The sequence below is a fragment of the Pan troglodytes genome, chromosome 3 (genome assembly GCF_028858775.2).
Source record: "Pan troglodytes isolate AG18354 chromosome 3, NHGRI_mPanTro3-v2.0_pri, whole genome shotgun sequence".
Lineage (NCBI taxonomy): Eukaryota > Metazoa > Chordata > Mammalia > Primates > Hominidae > Pan > Pan troglodytes.
The window spans coordinates 104,282,724-104,309,741 of NC_072401.2; the positions used below are offsets into that span (position 1 = coordinate 104,282,724).

At 40.7% G+C, this 27,018-nt stretch overlaps 1 protein-coding gene, 1 long non-coding RNA gene and 1 pseudogene across 14 annotated transcripts in view; 1 reads left to right on the top strand and 2 right to left on the bottom strand.

The window, feature by feature from the left end:
• The window catches only part of UBE2D3 (ubiquitin conjugating enzyme E2 D3), a 73,158-nt gene that overhangs the window by 24,075 nt on the left and 22,065 nt on the right, over window positions 1-27,018 (bottom strand). For 2 of the 13 annotated variants that reach the window (XM_016951945.4, XM_016951941.4), the window contains exons 1-2: window positions 7,552-7,920; window positions 6,445-6,596 (exon numbers count right to left, since the gene is read on the bottom strand). The exons of 2 other annotated variants lie outside the window; for them this stretch is intronic. In XM_016951945.4, coding sequence (XP_016807434.1) covers window positions 6,445-6,468 — 24 coding nt within the window. In that variant the 5' untranslated portion in view covers window positions 6,469-6,596; window positions 7,552-7,920. Of the gene's footprint in view, window positions 1-5,439; window positions 5,506-6,444; window positions 6,805-7,386; window positions 8,498-27,018 lie in introns of those variants that run through there. 9 more of the 13 variants (XM_063808982.1, XM_016951942.4, XM_016951944.4 and 6 more) reach the window with 8 other exon arrangements.
• LOC134809802 (uncharacterized) lies at window positions 8,035-24,077 on the top strand. The gene is made up of 2 exons (XR_010156326.1): window positions 8,035-8,148; window positions 23,297-24,077. It is a non-coding gene; the product is annotated as an uncharacterized LOC134809802 (long non-coding RNA).
• LOC112209094 (U7 small nuclear RNA) lies at window positions 17,019-17,071 on the bottom strand (annotated as a pseudogene).

Genomic DNA, 27,018 nt, shown 5'->3' on the forward strand with positions numbered 1-27,018 from the left:
TGAGGTGGTAAACAAAGGGAGTAAGTGCCTTAAGAAATTTTAAGAATCATCCTCAAGGAGACTTTACAACCAACCTAGAAAAATACAAAGGTGCGAACCAACAATAGAGGTCGAAGTGCAGTGCAATTAGCTGTCCATCAGGCAGACAGTAACTACTGTAATTGTTCATATAAAGATCTGGTTTACTATAAAGTAAAAAGTTTTATTAACTTTAATGTTATGAAATGTCTGTATAAAATATGTAGATGCGAATATCAAGGCAGGGAACAACAAACTTCAGAAACATGGTTATTTCAAGAGAAGGATGCTTGGCAAAAAGATATGAACAATTTCACAGAACTCCAAATAGTCCCTTTAAAACACATTTTAATTTGAAATTTCTTCTGAGAAATCCTTTTTTATCTTAAGGATTAACAGTAGGCACTGCACAGTATCTCACTGCATCACTGACAAGGTATTAACTTCCTGTTTAGTTGTAATTATAGGTGAAACAAGCATGCGTGTTCATTACACAAGGTACTAAGAATGGACTGAATATTACTAATTTTCTTTCGATCACCACTGAAGGTAAAGTCACTTAACATTATTCAAAGCCATTGTTTTGTAAGCATTATTTAAAAATGGGAAAGAAACCCAAAATTAGATTTGAAGCTCTGCTCCATGAAAGCAAGTAGGGTGTTTTATGGACATTAAAACAAACAAACAAAACAAACAAACAAACAAAAAAACAAAGATTAACAGCCCAACAGCTGCCCAGTAGTAGAAAACATTCAATTACACATTAGCCATGAAATTACAGCAAGGTTAGGATTAATGTAAGTATTTCATACTGAAAAAGGTACAAGAAATCATGATTCACAATTGACAAACATTTAAATACGACAAATTCAGCTATGAAAAGTTGAAGGTCTCTTTTACAATAGATTATGTTGAAAGTATCATTAGGAGATAAAAATCAGATGTTTCAACAAAGTATAAAAATACTTCCCTAAACTTTTCCCTTCCCTACATAACAAGGTTGAGGGTACAATTCTGAATAAATCTTATCTAATAAGAGAAACTGGGCAGTAAGATATTTGGTGAATGCATTCATTTTTAATTATGAAATAACACTGCTATGGTAGCAAGCTCAAGACCACAACATTTCCAAGAATGGAGAGTTTTATTTCATTAACTTCAAAATACTGGTTTTGGCAAGGTGAATTAAGTCATTATAATAAAAGACAAACCACATTGTAATAATACTAGTACAAAAAATACAGTATAGAAAATTTATTTTAAATACCTCCCCTACTAGATCTAATATTCTTGAAAGGGAAATTACAAAGTGACAAACAACTATTCATGTGTTTACATGCTTATTTTCACCACTGAACGCAGAGATTACCATAGATAAGGACCATCTTCCTCATTTATTCCCTGGGACTAGAATACTACGTCTAATGCAGATTAGGACCTTTACTCCCCTGTATCTGTGGTTCTTAATCAGAGAGGAGCTTCAGAATCACCTAGAAAATTTTCAAAATTATGTGTTTCCAGGGAAAATGATTTCGTAAGTCTAAGACCCCCATGCAGCTGTATTTTTTTTTTTAAATTCTAAACAATCTGACATTTAAAAATAACTAAACAAGTATAACTGGATTGTAACACAAAGGATAAATGCTCGAGGTATATACCCCATTTACCCTGATGTGATTATGCATTGCATGCCTGTATCAAAATATTTCATGCAACCAATATATACACCAACTATGTACCCACAAAATTTTTTTTAAAACTCCAAATGTTCTGGAATATAAATGTAATTCATGTCACACCCAACCATATATAATATTCAGTAAGCTCTTCTATACGCTAACAGATACAAGAAAACTGCTATTTAAAAAAAATGCAAAAACCAACCTAGGTTTGAGATTTTAATCTGAAACATTTTTTTATCTCAGTGTTACGAACCTAGTTTCTTTTTTAATAGATAGATTATAGCAACATGCTGTGGAGAATCCTAAAAGATTGCCTGTCTTGGATAAAAAGGGTCACCTAAACTCAGGGGCAAAGTTTGACAGAGCAATCTAGTGACACAGTAGTTCATCCCAGTGATGGAGCATTCAACTTTTTATTTGTATAAATAACAAAAACTAGAATCAACACTGCAGATGAGCATGATGAAAGAAAAGTATGCAGTGTCAGTAATGCATCCTTTTTCAAATTAAACAAATACTGAGGTCCTATTATTATCAGCATCCTTCAGTCACAACTATCCTACACAGAAAGTGAGCTGGCTATCAACAAGCTTTGAGGACCATACATGAAACACATGCAAGACAGTTTACCCAGCCTATATACTAGTTGGGGACAATAAGTATATTTTGTTCACTCTAAGACATCCTAAGCAGTTAACTGGCACATGTTAGTTTTCAGTGCTTGAAGAGACTACCCCAAAAGAATTAAATCCACTTCTACTTTCAAAATATTATTAGCCAAAATCTTAACCTCACAAATTAGCTATAACCTAAGAGTAAAGCTAACTCCCAATTACTTAGATGTATAAGTGGGAGAGCAAAGCAGCTTATTTCAGGTAACAAACTAAAATCACATACATTATAAAACAGGAATTGAAGGGCCAGGCCACGTGGTGGCTCACGCCTGTAATCCCAGCACTTTGGGAGGCTGAGGCGGGTGGATCACGAGGTCAGATCAAGACCATCCTGGTTAACACGGTGAAACCCCGCCTCTACTAAAAAAACAAAAAAATTAGCCTCTACTAAAGAAACAAAAAAAATTAGCCGGGGGTGGTGGTGGGCGCCTGTAGTCCCAGCTACTCAGGAGGCTGAGGCAGGAGAATGGCGTGAACCCAGAAGGCAGAGCTTGCAGTGAGCTGAGATCGCGCCACTGCACTCCAGCCTGGGCAACACAGTGAGACTCCATCTCCAACAACAACAAAAAAAGGAATTGAAATGGTTCAAAAAAGAGCTTGAGCTTTTGGTGCCTGATTTGAATCCCAGTCACTTACTAGTTGTGTGACTAGACGACTATTTCTCTGAGCCTGTTACTTCATCTATAAAATTCTCACATCTATCCCACATGGTTGTCTTGAGGATTAAATGAGTTAGGGTTTAGATGAGACTGCATTGTCTTAACTACTGTAATAGGTAATACTATATGCAAAAGTAAACCGTTCTGAATGACAAAAAAAACCTAAAGGATGATATCAAACTGTAGTTGTTAAGAGCACATACTCTGGACCAGGCTGCCTAGATTCTAATCCCAACTGTCACAACATGAACCCGGGTCATCTTCTTAACCTCTATGCCTAAGTTTTTCAATTTCGAGATGGAGATAATCTTGAAATTATCTCAGTGGAAGTGGTGGTAGGAGGGAAACGAAGATCAAATGAGAGTTTTTTAACCCTTTACCCATGGTTTCCCTGCTAGCTGCTTGCTTATAATCATATATAAACACTAAAGTCATACTTCCAGAAATAAAAACCCTTACGAAAACTTAACAGGGTGTATACAATGAAAACATGAGCTATTCTTTTAGGCTTGGTTCACATATTTATCTTCGAACGTCCCTAAAACACATATATTGTAGTCCCTGTTTAATGGGAGTGGTAAAATTGTCTACGGCTCTCAATACCAATCATCTTGGAGTGCCACTTTTAACTCCTGTTGTTTAATAGCCCTATTTAAGACCATATTACAGCTCGTTCAAATAAAGAATACAGGAAAAAAGTTGATTGGTCTAACAGTCAAAAAACTTACTCCAAGAACACAGCTGAAGCAAAGTATAAATTCAAACGCTCGATCAAATGGACTAAAGGTTAAAACTATTCCAATAATCATTTCAGTAAAATATTAACGAGGAATACAGATATATCATAATATTTGAAATGTGGGACCTTCAGACAAGAATAAATTCGAAATAGGTACGTAACACAAGCATACCATACTGACATCAATGGCTACTTGACCCCATATTTCTAGAAGAGGTGCCTAAACCGAAGAGCATTCCAGTTCAGAGCTGTCCACTCACTAAAATTGTTTGGATGTGGAATGTCTGAAAGTTGCCTCATGTGATTCTAACATTAACAGCTGAAAAATCAAACCACATGCACACGTCAAAGTTTCTGTAAGTTGAATCAATAATGTTCACATAAACACTGGTTTTGTGTCTATATTACATAAATCTTCAAAATATTTACAAAAGGAGACAACCTGGTTAACTAAGAGTACTAAACTAGAAATCAAAGTTCTTAAACAAAAACGGTTTTTAAAAATTATAAATTGTGATATTAAAATAGCAGTAATAACTAGGAGTGTCATGTGCCAAGAGCCTGTTCAAATTTGCACATTAATCCATTTAATCCTCAAAACAAATCTAGGAACTTAATATTTGTTTTGTTCACTGCTGCCACCCCAATGTCTAAAACAGTGCCTGGTACATATTAGGCACACAGCCATTTATTGTTCATATTACAACAGATACCCTTCTTATAGAGGTACATAAACTTGCCCAGAGCTAGAATTCTAACTAGAGCATTTCTGCTCCAATGTTCACACTCTTAGCCACTGTTATATTGTCTCTCTAAAGCTTTAAAATCATTTAAGTGGTGTCACAGCAGCTGGGTATGACCTGTAAGAGAAAAAAAATCAGAGGCCTTCCTTTAACGTGTTCTGTTCCACATGCACAAAAAGCTATGGATCTGGTACTATTCCACATTTTAGTGGCCTGAACTAATTCCAACAGAAAAGATTTTTATTTGTACTGAATGTTATGCTCTTTGTGTAAACCACACTGTAACATACAACTAGGCTTCTCCAATATGTTTCTGGCCTTTAAAGTGGTCACAGAAAGAGGTTATTATTTCAAAATAATTTTTACTTTAATCCTTAACTCCTAAAAAGCGTTTCTTCCTCTTTTCTTTCATTTCACAAATACAATTGTATTTCGCATAACCCAAAATGACGATGTAATGAAGGCCCAAAACAAAATTCACGATTTCATATCAATACATACTAAGAGTGAAGATTTAAACCTTCCTCTTTCATGAAACACCAATCTTGCCAAATAAACTTCAGTCATAATTAAATACATGCAAATGTAGTATCAGGTCTATTTTAGTAAAGGCAAATTCTTGCCATTCCTCTCAGAACTCTTTTTAAAAAAGTAATCTATTAAAACCAAAGTTTCTAACACTCACCAACCCTCCACAATTTTTCTAGTAAGGCTGAATTTATTCCATGACATTTTTTTCAAGTTAGCTGTAAACACTCCACCCTCTTCGATTGTGCAACAACCAAACACATCACACAAATACAAGTCACAAAAAAGGGAAATACAGTTTAAGAGTTTGAATTTAGGTAAGTTTTGAGCAGAGGATCTTAGAGCAGTGCACAACGCGATATAAAAGCTAACATTTAACAAATCATATTAATTCACATTATTACGAAAGGAGATGCCGGAAAGAGCCTGAACCAGTTAAAGCAGCCGCCATCTTAAAATGCGGGACAGAAGTTAGAGCAAGAAAATGAGACTAAACCACCGGAGGTGGAGGTTCCGCTCACTCCCAGAGCTCCGAAAAATCCTAGTTTTTTTTCAACTTAAATCGATAATATACTATCAAACCACATTTCAAGTAACGAAACAAGGGTGTTATTAAATAGAATGAGGCAAAAATAGGTACATTAGCTTTCCCTTACTGCCATCGCACCCCTTATCCACCCCCACTCTCCAGCCAAAAGGAAAAGGGAGCTTCCAGAATGCCTTTTACATCAGTTCCCGGTGTCCCACGGATAAATAGCTTCGGGTGAAAAGCTGCAACTACAAAATACAGGAAGTGGCAACACTGTGTCATTCCATCTCCTCCCAAACCCACTTATTCGGTGTAACCTGCCCAGAGTCGACTAAGAGTTTCTACTAGACTCACTGACTGACCTTCAATACGCAAGACTTCTACCCGACTCTCAGTCAAGTTCGGGACTCGCCAGATTTTTTCTCTCTCCTCCGAGTTTTCTTTCTTACCACTAGAAGGCCTAGATAACCTTGATCTCACAACTAAAGTAAGTTTTCAAGCACCAAGAATAGGAGGCGCCATGACATCTGCTGGAGCGTGTCTCCGCAATTCGGACCCCCCAAAAAAACTTTCTTAAGCAGCAAAAAAATAAAATAATAAAGGCGCCTTAAGTCACTCTCCTCCACCCCTAATTTGCACCGATTCCACTGAAGCACACTCAGGATAACACCTCACTTGCCACAAGTGTTCTCCGTTTCCTAGCTTTAAACTTCATTTCTTCAAGAAGTATATCTGCGTTCTCCATCCCCCCATGGAAGAAGTGATCCAAGAGGTATTTTCAGAATTATGCTTCCTTCCCACCCCCACGCTTTCCTCTTGGCCCGAGCCTTCCTTTTCTCCTACCACCCCATGCCCTTGTCCCCGCGGGTTACCTTATTAATCCGTTTCAGCGCCATAGTGTGTGCTTGTCGTCTGGCTCCTCACTCTCTCGGTGTATGCTCAAAGGTCCGGCCAAAACTCTTGATTATCCCGGCGGCGGGGCAGGATTGTCTCGTCTCACACCAGCTCTGCCAGACACAGGCGCCTTTTGCAAAAACGGAGCAGATCAGCACTCGCACAGGCCCCGAAGAGCCCCTGATGAATCCAGGTCCCTTAAGACAGCCGCGATCCGGGGTGGGTGGGGTGGCGTGGCAAAGCCACCAACAGCCTCTGTACCGTGCTTTCGGCCCGAAGTGGGGGCGAGGGTGACGGGAAGAGCGGAGGTGGTGGCTACAAGTTTAACTTCCCGGCCTCTAGAAAGGAAGAGACCCGGGTGGGAGAGGAAGAGGCGTAGGAGAAAGGGGTGGGTGCGGGGCAGGGTCCGGAGCCCAGCAGAGGAGGAGCCGGGGCCTAGTCGGCGCTATACCGGCGTCACTAGGGCAAAGAAAGGCAAGGGGGGAGGGGGAAGCATAAGACTCCGGACGGACGCCGGGCTGCTTTCGGTTTCTGTCCAAAGGTGCGGCCGGGAAAAGGAAGGAAATAAAGGAAGGGAGACTTGATATGTATTGCTGTCCTCGCAGCGAGCTATTCTGTGTCACCCCTGACGCCACGGTACACGCACTCCGCCTTCCAGCGCGCTCCCGCGCGCGCCCGCCCAGCCACCTCCACCACGCGCCCGCGCTGTCCCCGAGGCTCCGGCTTAGGCGCGAGGACGCGCCCATTCCCCCTCCTCCTCCAGCAGGAGAGGCCGCGGCTTCCCCAGCCTTCCCACCCTAACCCACCGCACCCAATAGGCTGGCCGCTCAAGCCGCCCAGGTCCCGCACTGCCCCTCTTACCCGGCCGGCCACTGGGCCGGCCTCCCTTCCCTGCCCTAGCCGTCCACACCCACGCGTACAGAGGGGCCGGGGCCTCCCTCAAGCTGCGGCCTCGGCCTCCTCCCCGCGCGGCAGCTGGTGCCTCCCCGGCCCTACGGGGCTCACGCGCACAACACAGCCACAAGATGTCCGCTCTGACGGAACTACTGCCAGCTGCCACGCTCCGCCCCTCCCCCTCCTCCTGCCTCTTCACCGCCGCAGATCAGTCCGCCAACGCCGCCGTCCCGAGCACAGGACCGATGTGAGGCCGAAGCCAGACGGCTTGCTTCCCACGTCCGGGGCCGAGTGAATACGTGTCAAGCCCTTTTCCTTCTCCTTCTCGGAACAGCACCTTCTTACTAAACAGATCGGAGATTGGACCAGGAGGGCGGGGGAGGGAGGAGGATCATGAGCTGGGGGGAGGGTAAACGAGTGGCGGAAACCCTTAGGCTCAGAGAAGCATCGAGAACCGGAAGGAGACCATGGGAGGAAGGTAAAGGAAGCAGCCGCTGCGCGATCCAGCCCCACGCCCCTCCCCACAGCGTCCCCCAGTTTCCTCACTTGGTATCGAGGAGACGACTCTCGCGAGAACTTCGTGGCTGGCTAACCGAAGCGGTAGCTCTGCAATGACTTAAGAGCAGTTTTGTGCGCTTTTCCTGACGGGGTTCCGCCCCCAAAATGCGTACGTTCTCGCGAGACGCAGTAAGGCACCGGCTCGAACTGGGGCGGGCCACTGCCAGGAAAGCAACGCCCCTGAATGCTTATGCCGGTGGTTGGTAGAGGAAATGGAATTCCCCGGACTGGTAAGAGCGCGCGCAGACACAGCCTTGTCTCACGCGCCCAATCAGGAGCGTGTGGTGGGAGGTGCCAAGGATTAATTACCAGATACCTTTAGTCTAGCTCGGGCCGGGATTTTGAGGTTTCCGGTGGAGCAGGTGAGCGGTATTTACTCGCCTGCCCTCCTGGGCTGGTTGTGCTGTGGGAGGAGGCGCCCCTCGAGATGGGAATAGTAGTTTTAAATAGACCCAGGTTGGCCGCTCATCAGCGCTCCCACGTGCTGAAGTCTAGTGCAAGTCTGACCCTAAGGGAGCAATCCTGAGAACAGCAGGGAGCAGGCTGAGTCAAGCTCAATTGAGTGGATGGGGCTAGGACAGAGAGAGTTAGGGGCAGGGTTTTCACTGGTCTCCGTCATCAGTCGCTGCCGTCCGCCAAGGTGTAGATGTGGGAACAAGCTTAAATTCTCAACCTTTAGCTTCTGTTGCTGTGTTTCAGTTCTTGAGCCAGAAAGTGTTGAGACTAATTAGTTAATTAGGTAGAGTTTAGAGTCAGAAAAACAATACAATACTTCCTGAAATATCCAAGTTGGGAGGTGGGATTTACCTCAGTAGGATTGGCCTGTTTTAGTCAAGGGTTTAAAGTATGGAGACGGTAGTTATGCTCTCTAGTGTATCCTTCAGGCAAAAGAAAGACCTTAATTTTTATGAGGAATTTAAAGGTGGGTAAGCACTGACCAGCTTAAGGTTTTTTAACATTCCTTAATGACCCCAGTTACCGAAGTGGAGATCTTCAATTACTTGGAAAAATAAACTTGTTTTAAAAATACACTTAATTTGAAAACTGTTGCAGAAAGTTTTACCTAATAAAAACTTAACACGTCAACAATGATGAATATAAGTAGTCTAATGTATACTGTTCAAGTGACCATGTAGTGTCACTAGTGAAGCAGTGCTTCTCAAACTAGTATCCATAGGAACCACCTGGGGTTTTGTGGAAAATGCGACTTTGATTTGGTAGGGCAGAGGTGGAGCCTGAGAGCCTACATTTCTAACTAGCTCCCAGGTGATACAGATTTTTCTCGTCTGAACCACCCCGTGAGTAGCAAAGCACTGAAGTGCTTACCTCATGGCCTAACTGCTCATGAGGCTCACCTCAGGAACACCTCTGGCCCCTCCCTCCTCCCTGAATAATCTGTGTTCTCTCTCATAGCTAGCCAGATATACTAAAAGCACAGGACTAGGCATGAAGATGGAGGGAGGAACCCAGATTAGTTATTGCTTCCCATTTGCTTGATATTGGCCTGGTTAGTTATCTTCTAACCCCGTTTCTTCACCGCTAAAGTAAGTAATAATGACTGTCCTTTCTCACAGGGTGATTGTGTGGTTAAAGTGTCATAATATATGTGAAAGGACACTGGAGACTCTACAGTGCTGTATAAATGTCAGTTATTAAAGTAACCAGTCAGACATTAACTGGCCATAGTGTGAAACAAATGTATAGTAGTAATAGTGGCCACGCCTGTAATCCCAGCACTTTGGGAGGCTGAGACGGGTGGATCATATGAGATCAGGAGTTCGAGACCAGCCTGGCCAAAACAGTGAAACCCCATCTCTACTAAAAATACAAAAATTAGCTGGGCGTAGTGGCGGGCGCCAGTAATCCCAGCTGCTTGGGAGGCTGAGGCCGGAGAATCGCTTGAGCCTGGAAGGCGGAGGTTGCGGTGGGCCAAGATCACTGCGACAGAGTGAGACCCTGTCTCAAAAAAAAAACAAGAACAAAAAACAAAACTAATATATATGGAGTTCTAGATTATCCATGCTTATAAAGGCAAGTGATTGTGTAATCACAAACTCATTATTGTTAGGCAGTGAAGTAAATTCATTGGTTGATTGGGCTTTCTGTTTACAAGTTTGTATTTGCATAAGTGGACTTACATTTCTGCTTATATTTTGCCATGGTTAAAATCAAAAGAAACATAGCCTAGAAGCATTTTGATGCCTTAGGATAAAGCAGGCTAAGATTAAGTTAAATTTTAAAACATTATTCATGTACCTGTTGTTACAGAGAGCCCACTTTACAGTTGCAAATAAAGTTAAAACATTTTCATTCATTTAACTTACTTGAATTACAATGGTAGAGATGTCCTCATTTGAAACAAGAAAGGAAAATAATCATGTTTTTTATATTGCAGTCGGAAATAATGCTAACAAGAAAAAAATTATGGCTGTAAATACTGAAAGAAAAATTTACATTTAGAAATTAATAAAGGTACAAAAATGTTGAAAATTTAATTAACTAAAAATAATCCCTTCCTTAATAGATACTATTTTGAAGTCCTAAAAACTTTGTAAATATAGTAGATCAGATTATCTTGCATGAATTGACATAAAACATGAGAAAATAGAAAGGATCAAGAAAATTAAAGCTGGGCTGGTGGCTTACGCCTGTAATCCCAGCACTTTGTGAGGCCAAGGTGGAACGATCACTTGAGCCCAGGAGTTTGAGACCAGCCTGGATAACATAGGGTGACCCGATCTCTACAAAAATAATAAAACAATTAGCTGAGCATGGTGGTACACGCCTATGGTCCCAGCTACTTGGGAGGCTGAGGTGGGAGGATTGCCTGAGCCTGGGAGGTTGAGGCTGCAGTGAGCTGTGATTGTGCCACTATACTCAAGCCTGTGATGGAGCAAGACCCTGTCTCAGAGAAAATTACTAGTAAATGGGCAATTAATCTACCAATCTGAATAATGGTGGTGTGCCAGGGTCTTATTACATGAATTTTTCAGTGAGGCCACGTTATTATAATAACTTGAGTAAGGGGTTAATTAGAATGTATTGATGAATAAACATAATTAACAGATTTTATATATATATACTTAATATTGTATCTATGTTTTCATGTATCTTTAATTTTGTTACAGAATATTATAACTTGCCAAAGACACTGGCTCTAGTACAGTGTATACCATTTTATTAGTTTAATTAAATTGTAAATGCTACGGTCCAGATTTTATATTCAGAATGCTCATTTACATATACTGCCTGGACCAAGTAATTTGGAGCCCAGGTCAACCAAATGTTATTTTACATTGTTTGCACAAAAATCAAATTGATTTCTATACTTAACAATTCAGAATCTCATTAAGTCAAATTAATATGGTTTAAGAAAGTGTACTTTATTTCATGCTAAGATATCATTTTGGCCTTAATAAGGCTTTTGGCATGTAATGAAGCATGCACAAATCTTTGAGATAAAAATAGAGCATTTTTCCACACAAAAACATATATATACACAAATGTTCAGAGTAGGGCTATTCTACTTTTTAGTAGAAACAACTCAAATGTCCATCAGCTGATGAATGGATAAAGAAGATGTGATATATGTGTATAATGGAATATTATTATTATTATAAGGAACAAAGTACTAATACATGTTACAAACTGTATCTTGAAGCCTTAAAACATTCTGTCAAGTGAAAGGGCCAGACACAAAAGGCCACATACTGCTTGATTCTATTTATGTGAAATGACCACAATAGTGCATTCTGTCTTCCAAAAAGCTGGTTTACTTACAAACACAGGTTAAAAAAATATATATTTGTAATACTGCTTTTGGTGTAGGGTGAGGCACGATAAAGAGACTTTCATTCGGTTTGTCAATCAGTGATACTTAGGTCTGAATAGGCAAGTGGGAGTCTTTCAGGTTTAGGACAAAGAATGTTAATGTAGTAGAGATCTGTTGATAGAGTCACTCCTAGTTTTCTATTTATTTTAAAAACATCGAATTACTATTAGGTGCTAGACACTGAAGATACATAAAAGACACAGATGTCATCTATAAGAAAGTCTTTTGAGGAGACCAGTAAGCATCAGACAACATCATAGAGTGGGTTCAGTGACATAAATGTGTGCACAGAGCACTATTAATGTACTGAACTCAGCTAGGGGTGGTCAGGGAAAGTTTCTCTGAGGAAGACAGTTGTATTAAAACAAATGAAAAAAAGGGAGCAAGGCAAAGTTGGAAAAAAATTGTGAGGGAGGCTCCTAGGCAGAGGAAACAGCATGCAAAGTCTCAGAGATGACTTGATAAGTTTTTAAAACTAGAAAAACTTTGGCTGCAGTATTGCGAGGTTGAGGTGGCGGGGGGAGCGGCAAGGAGAGAATGAGAAGACAAAAAAGATGAGGAGACAAGATAGATTTGAAAGACATGACTGGAGATCTTGAGGGCCTTTTATTTTGAAGGGGATGGGATAGAATGGAGAAATTGAATTTTTAACAAAAATGGCCTGATCAGATTTGATGGCAAAAAGGTAACTGTGATAGCAATGTTGAAGCATGTGCCCAAAGTATGTATTGGGATGGAGACTAGAGGCAAGAAAAACAGGATGTTAATGAAATAATCCTGAAGAAATGTGAGAAAGATCTGAAATAGTTGCACTAATATGAGAGAGTACAGGAAGTAAACTTAGTTTATTTACTGGGTCAAGCTTGCCTAAAAAATATTTGGGGGCGGGGGGAATTCTCCCTCCAGTTACCTTTATTAGAATGTTACAATAAAATCAAGCCAGGCACAGTGGCTTATGCCTGTAATTCCAGCACTTTGGGAGGCCAAAGCAGGAGGATTGCTTGAGTCCAAGAGTTTGAGATCAGCCTGTGCAACATGATGAAACTCTGTCTCTACAAAAAAATTAGGCATAGTGGCATGTGCCTGTGGTCCCAGCTACTCTGGAAGCTGAGGTGGGAGGATCCCTTGAGCCCAGAAGGTCAAGGTTGCAGTGAGCCATGTCGCAGCAGTGCACTCTAGCCTAGGTGACAGAGTGAGACCCCGTCTCTCAAAAAAAAAAAAAAAAAAGTTTATAGAAAAAAGACAATAAAATATGATATTCTAATAAAATAACTTGAAACAATAGTATGAACTTCCTATGTTTTTAGCTCTTAAAGAACTACGAAACTAAAGTTTACATAACATTGGAAACATGTGCTACATGTTTTTTTTTTTTTGCAAATCAAATCTCCTCTTGAAACTCAAATGTAGGACTAACTGCCACAATTTCATTTCTTTTAAATTTGGCCATGTCTGTACTAACTGCTGTGATCCATGTCTCAGTTCTCTTACCACTTTACTAGAACCTTTGGGAGACTTTTGTTCATTCTTTGACTGATATCATTTGGCTTTCAAGTGGCCAGAAAAAAGAATTCATTATCTATTTCTGTTCCATCTGCCTCAGACAAAATACTATTATGTGTTGCCAACAAGATCATAAACCTAAATAAAACACAGGTTCTAAAATCACATGGCAGTACTTAGTATAAGTGGGTATCAAGGTGACTGGGACTGTGCTTACAGTAATTATAGATTACTAAAATCACAAAATGGAAAAAAGCTCATGTAGAGAATTCAAAGAATTTAGTTTGATGTAGATAGAGATTATAACAATCCTTTTGTCACATACCTAAAGTGGAATTTGTTGAGTTTGACCTTGTGACTTTTGAGTCAAGAAATGCTAGGCAGGTAGAACAGATAAATTAATAAACCTGATTCTGAAATGGAAGTAAAAGGGCTTTAAAGATGTTAGAAGCATTTTAAGATTCATTCTCATTCTGGATCTCAGGACATAATTTCTTATAGAAAAGTAGTTGTGCCTGCAGATCAATCCACAAAAGGCTTTAAAACCCACCCTCCCTGTATATATTACACCTATGAGAAAATGCTCCATAGAATTCCAAATTGATAACAGGAGGACCGACCTACCCCTCTGCCCACCAGAATTCCTGTGGCTCAGGGCAAGTACTGAAGCCGAATAGGAAGAATTGACTGAGGGTAAATCATGTTGAGTGGTTGGTTGAAAGCTTTGAAAAGTTGGAGAATGGTGGTTAAGAAATCTGTACATTCAGACTTCTTGAATGTCACTGTATGTTTTGGGTTAGTGCTGGGATACTTTTCTTTTTTAGTGCCAGATCCATTAATTTACATTCCTCTCCACTGCCATTATCAATTGCTTCCTAACAGAAACCAGTAAGCTTTCTTTTCCCCCCTTTTCTACAGAGAAGAGCAGTTTCACAAGATTCAACTTTTCTTATACTTTTGTTCCTAAAACAGATACACACTCTGTTAAGTTTTCATAAGGGTTTTTATTTCTGCAAGTATGACTTTAGTGTTTATATATGATTATAAGCAGGCAGCTAGCAGGGAAACCATGGGTAAAGGATTAAAAAACTCTCATTTGATCCTGGTTTCCCTCCTACCACCACTTCAGCCCCCAATCCCTGCCTAACAAATTAGACCCAATAGAAAAAGTCACAAGATTGAGGGCCGGGTGTGGTGGTACATAGCTGTAATCCCAGCACTTTGGGAGGTCAAGGCAGGGTGGATTGCTTAAACCCAGGAGTTAGAGACCATCTTGGGCAACATGGCAAAACCCTGTCTGTACAGAAAATAAAAAATCAGCATGGCGTGGTGGTATGCACCAGTAGTCCCAGATACTAGGGAGGCTGAGGCGGGAGGATTACTTGGGCCCAGGAGGTCAAGGCTGCAGTGAGCTGTGATCAGGCCACTGCCCTCCAGCCTGGATGACAGAGTGAGACCCTGTCTGGAAAAAAAAAAAGATTCAACTTTTTTTTTTTTGTCTTTTGTTTGTTTTGAGACAGGGTCTCTCTGTTACCCAAGTTGGAGTGCAGTGGCACCATCTTGGCTCACTGAAGCCTCTGCCTCCAGGGCTCAAGCAGTCCTCCCACCTCAGCCTCCTGAGTAGCTGGGACTACAGGCATATGCCACTAGGCCCAGCTAATTTTTGAACTTGCCCACACAGATTCTTTCCCCTTTTCCATCCATCTCCAATCCCCACTCTCTCAGGATACCCTGATGGCTCTGTGGGTATCCTTAGTGTTCACTTATCACAGTCTACAGAACCACCAGTCTAATGAATATAAAATATTTTAAATTATAATGAAGAAGCCTCATTATGAGTAATAGTAACATGTGAAGCGAATACAATCAGCCCTCCAGATCTGTGAGTTCCACATCCATGGATTCAACCAACCACGGATCCAAAATACACATTTTTAATTGCATATTTTCTGAACATACATACTTTTTTCTTGTTACTGTTCCCTAGACAATACAGTATATTTACAGAGTGTTTACATTGTACTAAGTATTATAAGCAATCTAAGGAGGATGTGTATAAGTTATATGCAAATATTATGGCATTTTATATCATGGATTTAAGCATCCTTGGATTTTGGTATCTGAGAGTGGTTCTGGAAACAATCCCTCATGGATACTGGAGGATGACTATAATATGAAGTATATTAGAGATAAACATATAAAGACAGGCACTCAGAGGAGTGGCTTACCAGCAGACATGTAATAAAAACATGAGAATTTCAGTTGCCTGACATCTCTGTAAGCCAGAGATATGTGCTTGTTGGCTGCCCAAAGAAACTATTTCAGTTTAACCCTGAAAGAAAGGAACTATGTTGTCTAGCATAAAGCAGTTACCTCTTCCTCATCTCTACCAGTTAGACCACAGCTACATTGTTATGTTTTTAACAGCTTTACTGAAATATAATTGACATACAATAAATTATACATACCTAAATAAACAGTTTGATAAGCTGACGTATATATATACACCCATGAAGCTCACCAAAATCAAGATAATGAACTTCACCACAAGTTTCCTTATGCTCTTTTATAAATCCTTTCTCTTGTTCTTCCCCCACCCCTCTGTCTTCTTAACCCACAGGACACCTCTGATCTGTTTTCTGTCACGGTAGATTAGTTTGCATTTTCTAGAACTGTATTGAAGTTGAATCACAATACAACTTCTTGTCTGCCTTTTTTCACTTAGCGTAATTATTTTGAGACTTACCTATATTGTTGTCTCTCAGTAGTTCATTATCTTTTATTGCTAAATAATATTCCATTGTATGTATTTGCCACAATTTATCCATTCACCAGTCAGTGGACATTTGGTTTGTTTCCAGTTTTTTTTTTTTTTTTTTTTTTGAGACTGAGTCTCACTCTGTCACCCAGGCTGGAGTGCAGTGGCGCAATCTTGGCTTACTGTAACCTCTGCCTCCTGGGTTCAAATGATTCTCCTGTCTCAGCCTCCTGAGTAGCTGGGACTATAGGCACCCGCCACCACGCCGGCTAATTTTTTTATTTTTTAGTAGAGACGGGGTTTCACCATGTTGGCCAGGCTGGTCTCGAACTCCTGACCTCAGGTGATCCACTCAGCTCAGCCTCCCAAAGTGCTGGGATTACAAGAGTGAGGCACTCCGCCTAGCCTCTTCCAATTTTTGTCTTATTACAAATAGGGCTACTACGAACATTCTGTACAGTGTTTATATGGACATATGTTTTCATTTCTCTTGAGTAAGTAGCTTAGGAGTGGAATAGCTAGATTATATGGTAGATATGTGTTTAACTTTTTAAGAAACTGCCAAACTTTCCCAAGTGTTTTTTACCACTTTATGGTCCCACAAGCTATGTATGAGTGTTCCAATTTCTCCTGACTGGTTAGGATTAGTCTTTTCAATTTTAGCCATTGTAATAGGTGTGTAGTGGTATTTCATTGTCATTTTAATTTGCATTTTCCTAGTGACCAATGATATTGGCATTTTTTCATGTGCTTCTTTGTCATCCACATATCTTCTTTGCTGAAATGCCTGTCTGTATTTTTCCCCATTGTTCATTGTATTCCTTTTGTCAGTATGTATTTATAGGTGACACATATGGGAGTGGCCTTAAATGTTTTTTAACTAATAAAGTCATAACAAGGTAACATATACCTGGAGGAATATGAAAAAACATGACAAACTTTACTTTGCGAGATAGCAAAATTTAAGATTTCACTATATAAATCTGAGTACTAGGTCAATTTTTTTTGTGGGTTTTTCGGTGAAACCTGCTAGACAGATTCTAAAAGAGCAGTCGCACTATGTCTATTTTTTAAATTATTAGCTAGCAGAACCACCTCAACTCATATTGACTAGTCCCTAAGTCACTTCCACAATTAAGAGTATAGGCAGTAGTGTGATAGAACTGGCTTGTAACAGCTTACAAGGGTCAATTTAAAAATTTTAGGAATTTTGCAGGCTGATTGTTAAACACAGCCATTATTAAAAATTAATTATAGAAACTGACAATTATATTAAAATCTGTTAAATAAAGCTCAATAATAAATACTCAAAACTCACTTCCTAGTTATTTTACTATAGACATACCTCATTTTATTGAACTTCATGGATATGGTATATTTTACAAGTTGTAAGTTTGTGGCAGCCCATATTGTGCAAGTTTGTGGTGCCATTTTTCCAACAGCATGTGCCTACTTTGTTAGTATGTTTTAGCAATAAAGTATTTTTTAATTAAAGTATGTACACAGGCCAGGTGCAATGGCTCATGCCTGTAATCCCAGCATTTTGGGAGGCTGAGGTGGGAGGATCGCTTGGGCCCAGGAGTTTGAGACAAGCTTAGGCAACACAGTGATCCTGTCTCTACAAAAAATTTTTCGGCCAGGCGCAGTGGCTCACGCCTGTAATCCCAGCACTTTGGGAGGCCAAGGCGGGCGGATCACGAGTTCAGGAGATCAAGACCATCCTGGCTAACATGGTGAAAACCCATCTCTACTAAAAATACAAAAAAATTAGCCAGGCGTGGTGGCAGGCACCTGTAGTCCCAGCTACTCGGGAGAGGCTGAGGCAGAAGAATGGTGTGAACCCGGGAGGCGGAGCTTGCAGTGAGCCGAGATTGCGCCACTGCACTCAAGCCTGGGTGACAGAGTGAGACTCTGTCTCAAAAAATATATACATATTTTTCTAAAATTTTCTAAAATAGCTGTAGTCTCAGCTATTTGGGAGGCTGAGGTGGGAGGATTGCTGAAACCTGGGAGGTTGAGGCTGCTGTGAGCCATGGTCTTGCTGCTGCACTCCTACCTGGTGACAGAGCAAGACTCTGTCTCAAAAAAAAAATGTGTACACTTGTTTTAGACATAATGCTATTGCACATTTAATATAGTGTAAACATAACTTTCATATGCACTAGGAAATGGAAAATTCACGCGAACTAAACCCACAGTATCTCTGAGGTATGCTATACCTTTTACTGTGTTCCGTGTTTTTGTGGTTATGGCTATTGTATCTGCATGGTGGAAGTATTACAGTTTGATAGTGTGCACCTCTTCCCAGCTCTGTGTTCAGTGATGTTCTTTGGAACATGACACAGTACCACATAGGAGTACTTTCCCCAGGGAAATCTGAAAACACCACAGATCAGATCTCTGCCTGCTGCTCCCTACTTCAGGCTAGTTGTTAAACTTTACCAGCACACTTGTGATGACATGACCCTTCAAGTTGACTGACTTCTGTCAGTAATGAATAATCGAGGCATCAGTTAGATGGAGAGTTTACCTTTGTGAAACACTTAACTCTCAAAAAGAAATATTTTTGTTACAGAATAAAGCTTGTAACACCTAGTTTTCTTGGTGTTCAATGTTTTCCTTACTTCCAAATTCTCTAAGGTAGAGAAAGGTAAAGTCTGACTACTGGATAAGGGGGGATACTAATACAGTAGTTCTGTGGTCTCAAGTAAAAGCGTAAAATATTACATTTGAAGTAGAACTAGAAAGGATGCTAAACAAAACTGTGCTGGGCAAAAAAAAAAAAAAAAAAAAAAGAGGAAAAGGAAAGGCAAAGAGCTCTATCTAACCAAAATTCTATTCATGTGAGGGAGCAAAAGATGATACAAGAGGAGAGTTTCTTCTGACCCCCAAATCAGCTTTTTAATGGATGAAGCTCTTTTTGTCCAGAGTTACTGAAGCTTCTGGATGTTGTTAGGAATTTAAGTTCGCAGACAGATTCAGTAAAATACTATAGCAGTCCAGAGAAAACCAAATAAACTTGCACAGGGAGAGGGAGGGAAGGGAAATTCTAAGTATAAAAGATAAATCTACAGCTAAGGTTGAATGGCTGTTACAATTAAATTTTTTTAAAACTAGGAGAAACTGACTAAGGATTTCAAATGGAATAGAAACTGTCTTACACTTTAGGGTCTAAATGAAAGGCATATACATTTAAAATGTAAAAGAAAGAAATATATCATATGACTTTCTTCTTCTTTCTTACTTTTTTGAGACAGGGTCTCACTCTGTCACCTAGGCTGGAATGCAGTGGTGCCATCATGGCTCACTACAGCCTCAACCTCCCAGGCTCAAGTGATCCTCCCACCTCAGCCAGCACCACCAAGGAGCTAGGACTACAGCCGCTTGCCGCCACACCCAGCTAATTTTTTTTATCTTCTGTAGAAACAGGGTTTCACCATATTGCCCAGGCTTGTCTTGAACTCCTGGGATCAAGCAACCTGCCCGCCTCGGCTTCCCAAAGTGCCATGATTACAGTGTGAGCTACTGCACCCGGCCTCATATGATTTTGAATAAGGCATTTGCTTTATGCTTTACAAGGTACTAGTAGTAAAAACTGTTTAGAGTGATGTACATAAAGAACAGTTCAGACACAAATGTAAGACCTGAAGCTATAAAACTACTAGAAGAAAACAGGAAAACCACTTCAGGACATTGGGTCTAGGCAAAGATTTTATGGCTAAGACCTCAAAAGCACAAACAGCAAAGACAAAAATAGCCAAATTGGACTATATTAAACTAAAAAGCTCAGCAAAGGAAACAGCAGAGTAAAGAGATAACCTGTTGTATGGAAGAAAATATTTACAAACTATTAATCCAACAAGGGACTAATGTCGAGAGTATACAAGGAACTTAAAAGTAAAACAAAAATAACCCCATTAAAAGTGGGCAAGGGATGTGAATAGACATTTCTCAGAAGAAGACACAAATGCCCAATAAGTATATGAAAAATGCGTAATATCACTAATCATCAGAAAGATGCAAATGAAAACCACAGTAAGGTATCACCTATGACAGAGTGGTTATTACGAAAATAACAGATGCTGGTAAGGATGCGGAAGAAATTCTTTTATACTGTCAGTGGGATTGTAAATTAATACAGCCTCTATGGAAACACAGTATTTCTCAAAAAACTAAAAGAACTGCCATATGATCTGTCAATCCCACTAATGGGTATTTATTCAAAGGAAAAGAAATCAGTTCAATGCAGCACTATTCACAGTGGCAAAGAACAGAATCAACTTACGTGTCCGTCAACAGATGAATGGATAAAGAAAATGTGTTACTTATGTACAATGAATACTATCGGCCACAAAAAAGAATGAAATCATTTCCTCTGCAGAAACATGGAAGGTACTGGAGATTATTCTGTTAAGTGAAATAAGCCAGGCACAGAATGACAAATATCACATGTTCTCTCACTCATGTGGAAGCTAAACATGTTGATCCCATGGAGGCAGAGAGTAGAATGATGGTTACCAGAAGCTGGGAAAGGTGTCTGGGTGGGAGGGGGGATGAAGAGACGTTGGTGAATGGGTACAAACATACAGTGAGATATGGAACAAAGGAATGTTTAATAGCAGAGTAGGGTAACTATAGTTAGTAACAGTGAATGCTTTTTGTATTTTAAAATAGCTAGGAGAGAAGACTTGAAATGTTCCCAGCACTTAGAAATGAGAAATATTCGAGGTGATGGATACCCCAGTCAAGGTAACAAAATAGCCCATATACCTCATAAATATGTAAACTATTATATATCGATTTTTTAAAAAGTATAGCAGTTTGTTACAAAAATTAGCTGGGCACGGTGGCAGGCGCCTGTAGTCCCAGCTACTCAGGAGGCTGAGGCAGGAGAATCGCTTGAACCCAGGAGGCAGAGGTTGCTGCAGTGAGCTGAGATCATGCCACTGCACTCCAGTCTGGGTGACAGAACAAGACTCTTAAAAAAAAAAAAAGTATAGCAATTTGGTATTAAACTGGAAGGACCAAAGGACCTAACAAATAATCTTTAAACCAGTCAATGCCCTATGTAACTTGTTTACCAATAAATTGGACAGAACAGATGGAACTTTAGTGGATACAGGTGGTTTATTTTTAAATGAGGAGGGAATACAAATTCCCCAGGAGATAACCTCTTTCTCTAAGAACATAAAGTTTTATGGAGGAGACAGAACATTCTCATATGAAAAATACCTAAGAATATATGAAACTAATATATGTAATAGGAAGCTATCACATATATTAATGGTAACTTAGTTGTTCAGTTTTTAGTTACTGCTGAACATCTTGACTATTTAAACAAATCACTATTTTTTCCCTAACCTTGTCCAGATTTCTAAAACTCAGTTACTCTCCTAACCAGTCTACTTAAGTGAATATATTTTTCCAGTCATCAAGACTAAGATTCAGTATAATGGAGTCATCTTTGTCTTTCACCCTTCCCTTTCCTTATGAGTGTCCATTTCTACTTATTTAGGCCTTCAATGCATATTACACCTTAAATTGTATAACAGTTTATACATTTTAAAAGATTTTCATCATTATGTAATCACTCTGAGTTAAGCAGAAGTGATTAACATTTCATCACTCAAGTATTTATTGAGGGCCTACAAGGTCACTACAAGGTGAGTGACATATAAATAAGGATGCAGAATCAGGCAGGTCAAATGACTTGCCCAAGGTGACAGGATCAGTGATTATTACCAGTCTTATGATTCTAATATCAGCATTCTTTTCATTACACTATGATGCCTCTCAACTCATATTTGGTCCATTACTGTAAATTCATAGTGGGCTTCTCTGCCTCTACTTTTCCTTCTCCAGACTATCTTGCACATCACCATTAAATTAAACACAGCTTTCATTATAATGTAGCACAATAAAGAACTTTTCAATGGTTTCCTATTGTATAGAGGAGAAAAACTTTATCTCTACTTTTTACAGGATATCTCTATTAAACTGTGATCCTCATATTCTTTTGAACATACTTTTACTTTTCTAAGAGTATGCCTTTGCTTTTAGCAGTTTAACCTTCTTTGAGTTTCAAGTCCCTAAGTAATAGTTATTACCATAGATATAGATATTTATGTACCAAGCATTATCTATAGACTACATATATGCACAACTACCTTGTGTATTTTGACTGAGGGAGTAAAGTTTTGATATTAAAAAAAAAAAAAAAGAGTCCTCTTTGCTGGGTGAGGTGCCTCATGCCTGTAATACCATTGCTTTGGGATGCCAAAGCAGGAGAATCACTTGAGACCAGGAGTTTGAGACCAGCCTGGGCAACATAGTGAGACCCTGTTTCTACCAAAACAAAAAACAAACAAACGCTGGGCATGGTGGTGCATGCCTGTAATCTCAGCTACTCAAGGAGGCTGAGGTGGGAGAATCAATTGAGGCCAGTTCAAAGTTGCAGTGAGCTATGATGAGGCCAGTGCACTCTAGCCTGAGTGACAGAAAGCCTGTCTTAAAAAAAAAAAAAAACCTCGAGTTTCACTTCTGATAATTAAGAACTCAGTGGTTTTGATCATACTTCTGCTGTGAACAATTAAAAAAGCTAGACCAAAACCAAACAAACACCCCTGTTTAAAGGCACTTGTTAGTGACAAGTTATATTTTCCACTATCACAACAAAGAAAAGGCAAAATATGTGGCAGGCGTCTTTAGATTTGGAGACAACAAAACATAGTACAATTGGGTAAGCTGTTCTTAGAGGCTTAACTGTAAGTGTAAGACTACCAGTTTTGGCCAGGCGCGGTGGCTCACGCCTGTAATCCCAGCACTTCGGGAGGCTGAGGTGGCTGGATCACCTGAGGTCGGGAGTTCAAGACCAGCCTGGCCAACGTGGTGAAACCCCGTCTCTACTAAAAATACAAAAATTAGCTGGAAGTGGTGGTGCATGCTTGTAATCCCAGCTACTCAGGAGGCTGAGGCAGGAGAATCGCTTGAACCTGGGAGGCAGAGGTTGCAGTGAGCCGAGATCTTGCCACTGCACTCCAGCGTGGGCAACAGAACAAGACTCCGTCTCAAAAAAAATTACCAGTTTTGAGTAGGGTAGGGCCCAGACTTAGGCTTTATGATCCTGTAGACCCAATGGTATTAGAAGTTAATGTAGGAGAGATGTTATATGAAGCCTCTGGCAAGTTTCAGTGCAAGAATTACAACATAGACCCTTAAGGTTTAGGAGTAAGGCCATATCTTCCTTAGCCATGATTTTGTTTCATTTTTTTTTTTATTTGAAAAGTACCTCTTGACTTGCTACTGGTACCTGGAAGAGATGTAACACCTGACCATGGGACATCAAGTGACTGTGTGAATCAAACTGCCCATCATGAATTGTTGTTATTTGACTCATCAAACTGTACAACCGGATGAACACAGGAGCAGTGCACTACATATGGGACTGGAACCATGAATGAGCAGGTGACTCAGACTCCTATAGTACCTGCCTCTACTCCTTCAGCACTTCTCCCTCAACCCACATAAACTGTCATCATAATGAGTTCCCTCTGACCAGTTAATGGAAGAGAAAAAAGTATGGATGTTGTGGATATCCTAACATATTTCTGGCCATTGGACCCCTAGAAACCTGTGGCAAGTCCTGGAAGTTTTTCAAGGTTCATCTTGCACCTTCTAGCATGCATATGTCGTACCAAAGCATGTAGAATGCTGCCTACTTCTGCTCTTCAGTTTCATTTAATATAATTTCATTACTCTAATAAATCAGTGTGATGTTCTATGGAATAACAAGACCATCAAGGTCCCTTCATACCATATAGAGAACAGGAGAGTTGATGTAGCCTGAGACAAGACAGTAAGGACTTACTGTTATCCCTCCTATTTAAACGTAGTCTGTTTCTGATTCTCCTTAGAATGGGGGTGGGGGGACATTTCCAGATCAATATCAGATCAGTATCATGTCAACATGGGTATTAATTTCTTCCGAAGAAGATACCACACCTAGAACAGTAACCATAATTGGCATCCCTACCTAATTAAAGTTTGCAGTCCACTGTCATTCTTCACTAGCCATCTGGTTTTTATGTTGTCATTCTCTATGATGCATCTGGTGGCCACAGGAAATTTAAATGGGAATGTGGTATGAATCACCATGGCAGCATGGTGGCACTAATCTCTGCAATTCTTTTGGTTTTTCTATTTTGCTTTTTTATGTTTTGTAGAAATGCACTCTTGCCATGTTATATAGGCTGGTCTCAAACTCCTGGTGTCAAGCAATCCTCCTGCCTTGGCCCCCCTAAGTGCTGGGGTTACAGGCATGAGCCACTGTGCCTGGCCAATCTCTGCAATTTCCTCAGGGATATAGCCCTGCTTTTCCTTTACTATCTTAATGAGGAGTGGTAGAAAGCAGACCTAAGCTGCTGTGTAGCACTTTCTACCATAATAGCAATCCCTCCATTGATCAGGAAACCAAAATAAAGATTGTTGTTAAAAGATATATATTACTACTACACATCTGGGACTGGAGAAATAGCCACAGTATGGGTCCTTCTGGATCTACTGTTAGCCACAGCCAGGCCAAGATTCCATCACTTGACTTGCTTAGGTCCCCTATTCTGACCAGTTGTCCAGGGTAGAGTTTTGGGTTTCTAGTATTAGTACAAGTTAAGAGACAGTGCCTTAAGAATTCTAGCCAGCCTGGGCCGGGCGGTGGGTCACGCCTGTAATCTCAGCACTTTGGGAGGCCGAGGCGGGTGGATCACGAGGTCAGCAGATCGAGACCATCCTGGATAACATGGTGAAACCCCGTCTCTACTAAAAATACAAAAAAAATAAGCTAGGCATGGTGGCGGGCGCCTGTAGTCCCAGCTACTTGGGAGGCTGAGGCAGGAGAATGGCGTGAACCTGGGAGGCGGGGCTTGCAGTGAGCCGAGATCGTGCCACTGCACTCCAGCCTGGGCGACAGAGCAAGACTCCATCTCAAAAAAAAAAAAAGAATTCTACCCAGCCTGGCCAATATGATGAAACCCCATCTCTACCAAAAACACAGAAACTAGCTGGGAGTGATGGTGCATGCCTGCAGTCCCAGCTATTCGGGAGGTAGAGGTTGCAGTGAGCTGAGATTATGCCACTGCACTCCAGCCTGGGTGACAACAGAGCAAGACCTTGTCTCAAAAACAAAACAAAACAAAACAAAACAAAGAATTTTGGATATTTTCCTTTCTCTAGTGAATGGTCACTGGTCCCTACGGAAAAGGCTTAGGGCAATGATTCCCCCAACATGTCTGCTCACTGGAAGTATCTGGGGAACTTGAAAAAATACTGATGCCTGGGTCTTCCCCGAGATTACTATTTAATTAGTTTGGGTTGTGGCCTGGGCTTTAGAATCCTAAGGTGTTCTAATGTACAGACAAGTTTGGGAACCCCACTGGATTAGGGAACAATTCGTTGTATACAGCTGTGATTGCATTGCCCCTTTCATCAAAGGATCCAGTCTCTTTCCATCAGTGAAGGAGTACCAAGTCTGGGAGCTAGATGAGATGCTTCAAATTTTATTACAAAACCACAAGAATTTTTCCACCTATATATGTCAAGCAGCACCTTGGTAGGTTACTTTATTACATTTCCAGGGACCTCATGATCATTTAGCCATTATCACTTTTCCCTGTGGGTCAAACTACTCTGGTTAACGTTCTCTCCTTTGACTTATTTTGGTAATTGTGCCTACTTTGTCTCTGATATTTATTTATTTATATTTTTATGTTTTTTGAGACAGAGTCTTGCTCTGTTGCCCAGGCTGAGTGCAGTGGTGTGATCTCGGCTCACTGCAACCTCCACTTCCCAGGCTCAAGCCATTCTCTTGCCTCAGCCTCCTGAGTAGCTGAGACCACAGGCATGCACCATCACACCCAGCTAATTTTTGTATTTTTACTAGAGATGGGGTTTCACCATGTTGGCCAGGCTGGTCTCGGACTCCTGGCCTCAAGTGATCTGCCTGCGTTGGCCTCCCAAAGTGCTGTGATTACAGACGTGAGCCACTGTGTCTGTCTTGTCTCTGATATTTATATGCCATTATGTGGGCTCTACTGCCTTAGGATTCTAATGTTCCCACTAAGATCAGCTAACTCAGTTCCACTACAGTGTTTACCACCATCATCTCTCGCAAACAAAGACAGCCACTTCAGAGCTCCTAGGAAATAGTGGTGCTCCCATCATCATTGCATTCCTTAATGACATGGTGAAAATTAACAATGGCTAAGGAGCCTTTGTGTTTTCTCCTCTACAATATGCCCAGGAATTTCTGGCATTTTGGCCATCTTATTTATAGGCTATTACTGAATTTAAGCCTCATCCTACCAAATTATTAATGCCAAAATATTAACTCTTGATTCTTAGGTGAGTGCACCCATGCCAATAAATTTGCCATGATCTAACCTTAAATGTATTCTCATATATGCTGTCCAAGTTTCCGCTGATTAAAATGGCAAGGCCTTTAGTTCTCCTACATAGGCTTTCTCTCTCCAGAGAAGGCCTCAATTCTCTGACTAGGCTATGTTGGGATATAACTGGAGGCACTAATAGGTAGTAAGGGTAAATTCTTTATTTTATTATTTTTGGAGACAGGGAGGGTCTTGCTTTGTTCAGACTGGAGTGCAGTGGTGTGATCATGGCTCATTGCAACTTTGAACTCCTGGGCTCAAGTGATCCTCCCACCTCAACCTTCTGAGTAGCTGGGACTACAGGCGCAAACCACCATGCATGGCTAATTAAATTTTTTTTTTTTTTTTTAGAGACAGAGCCTTGCTGTGTTGCCTAGGCTAGTCTTGAACTCCTGGGCTCAAGCAGTCCTCCCACCTCAGCCTCCCAAAGGGCTGGGATTACAGGCATGAGCTACCATGCCTAGCCCCAGCTGGTAAATTCTGAGGAGAGCATGTATCAGCTTGTGAAGGAGCTTGCCCAAGTGCAATCACTGAAAGCCTCTATGCATAGGAGGTTGGTTTCCTCAGA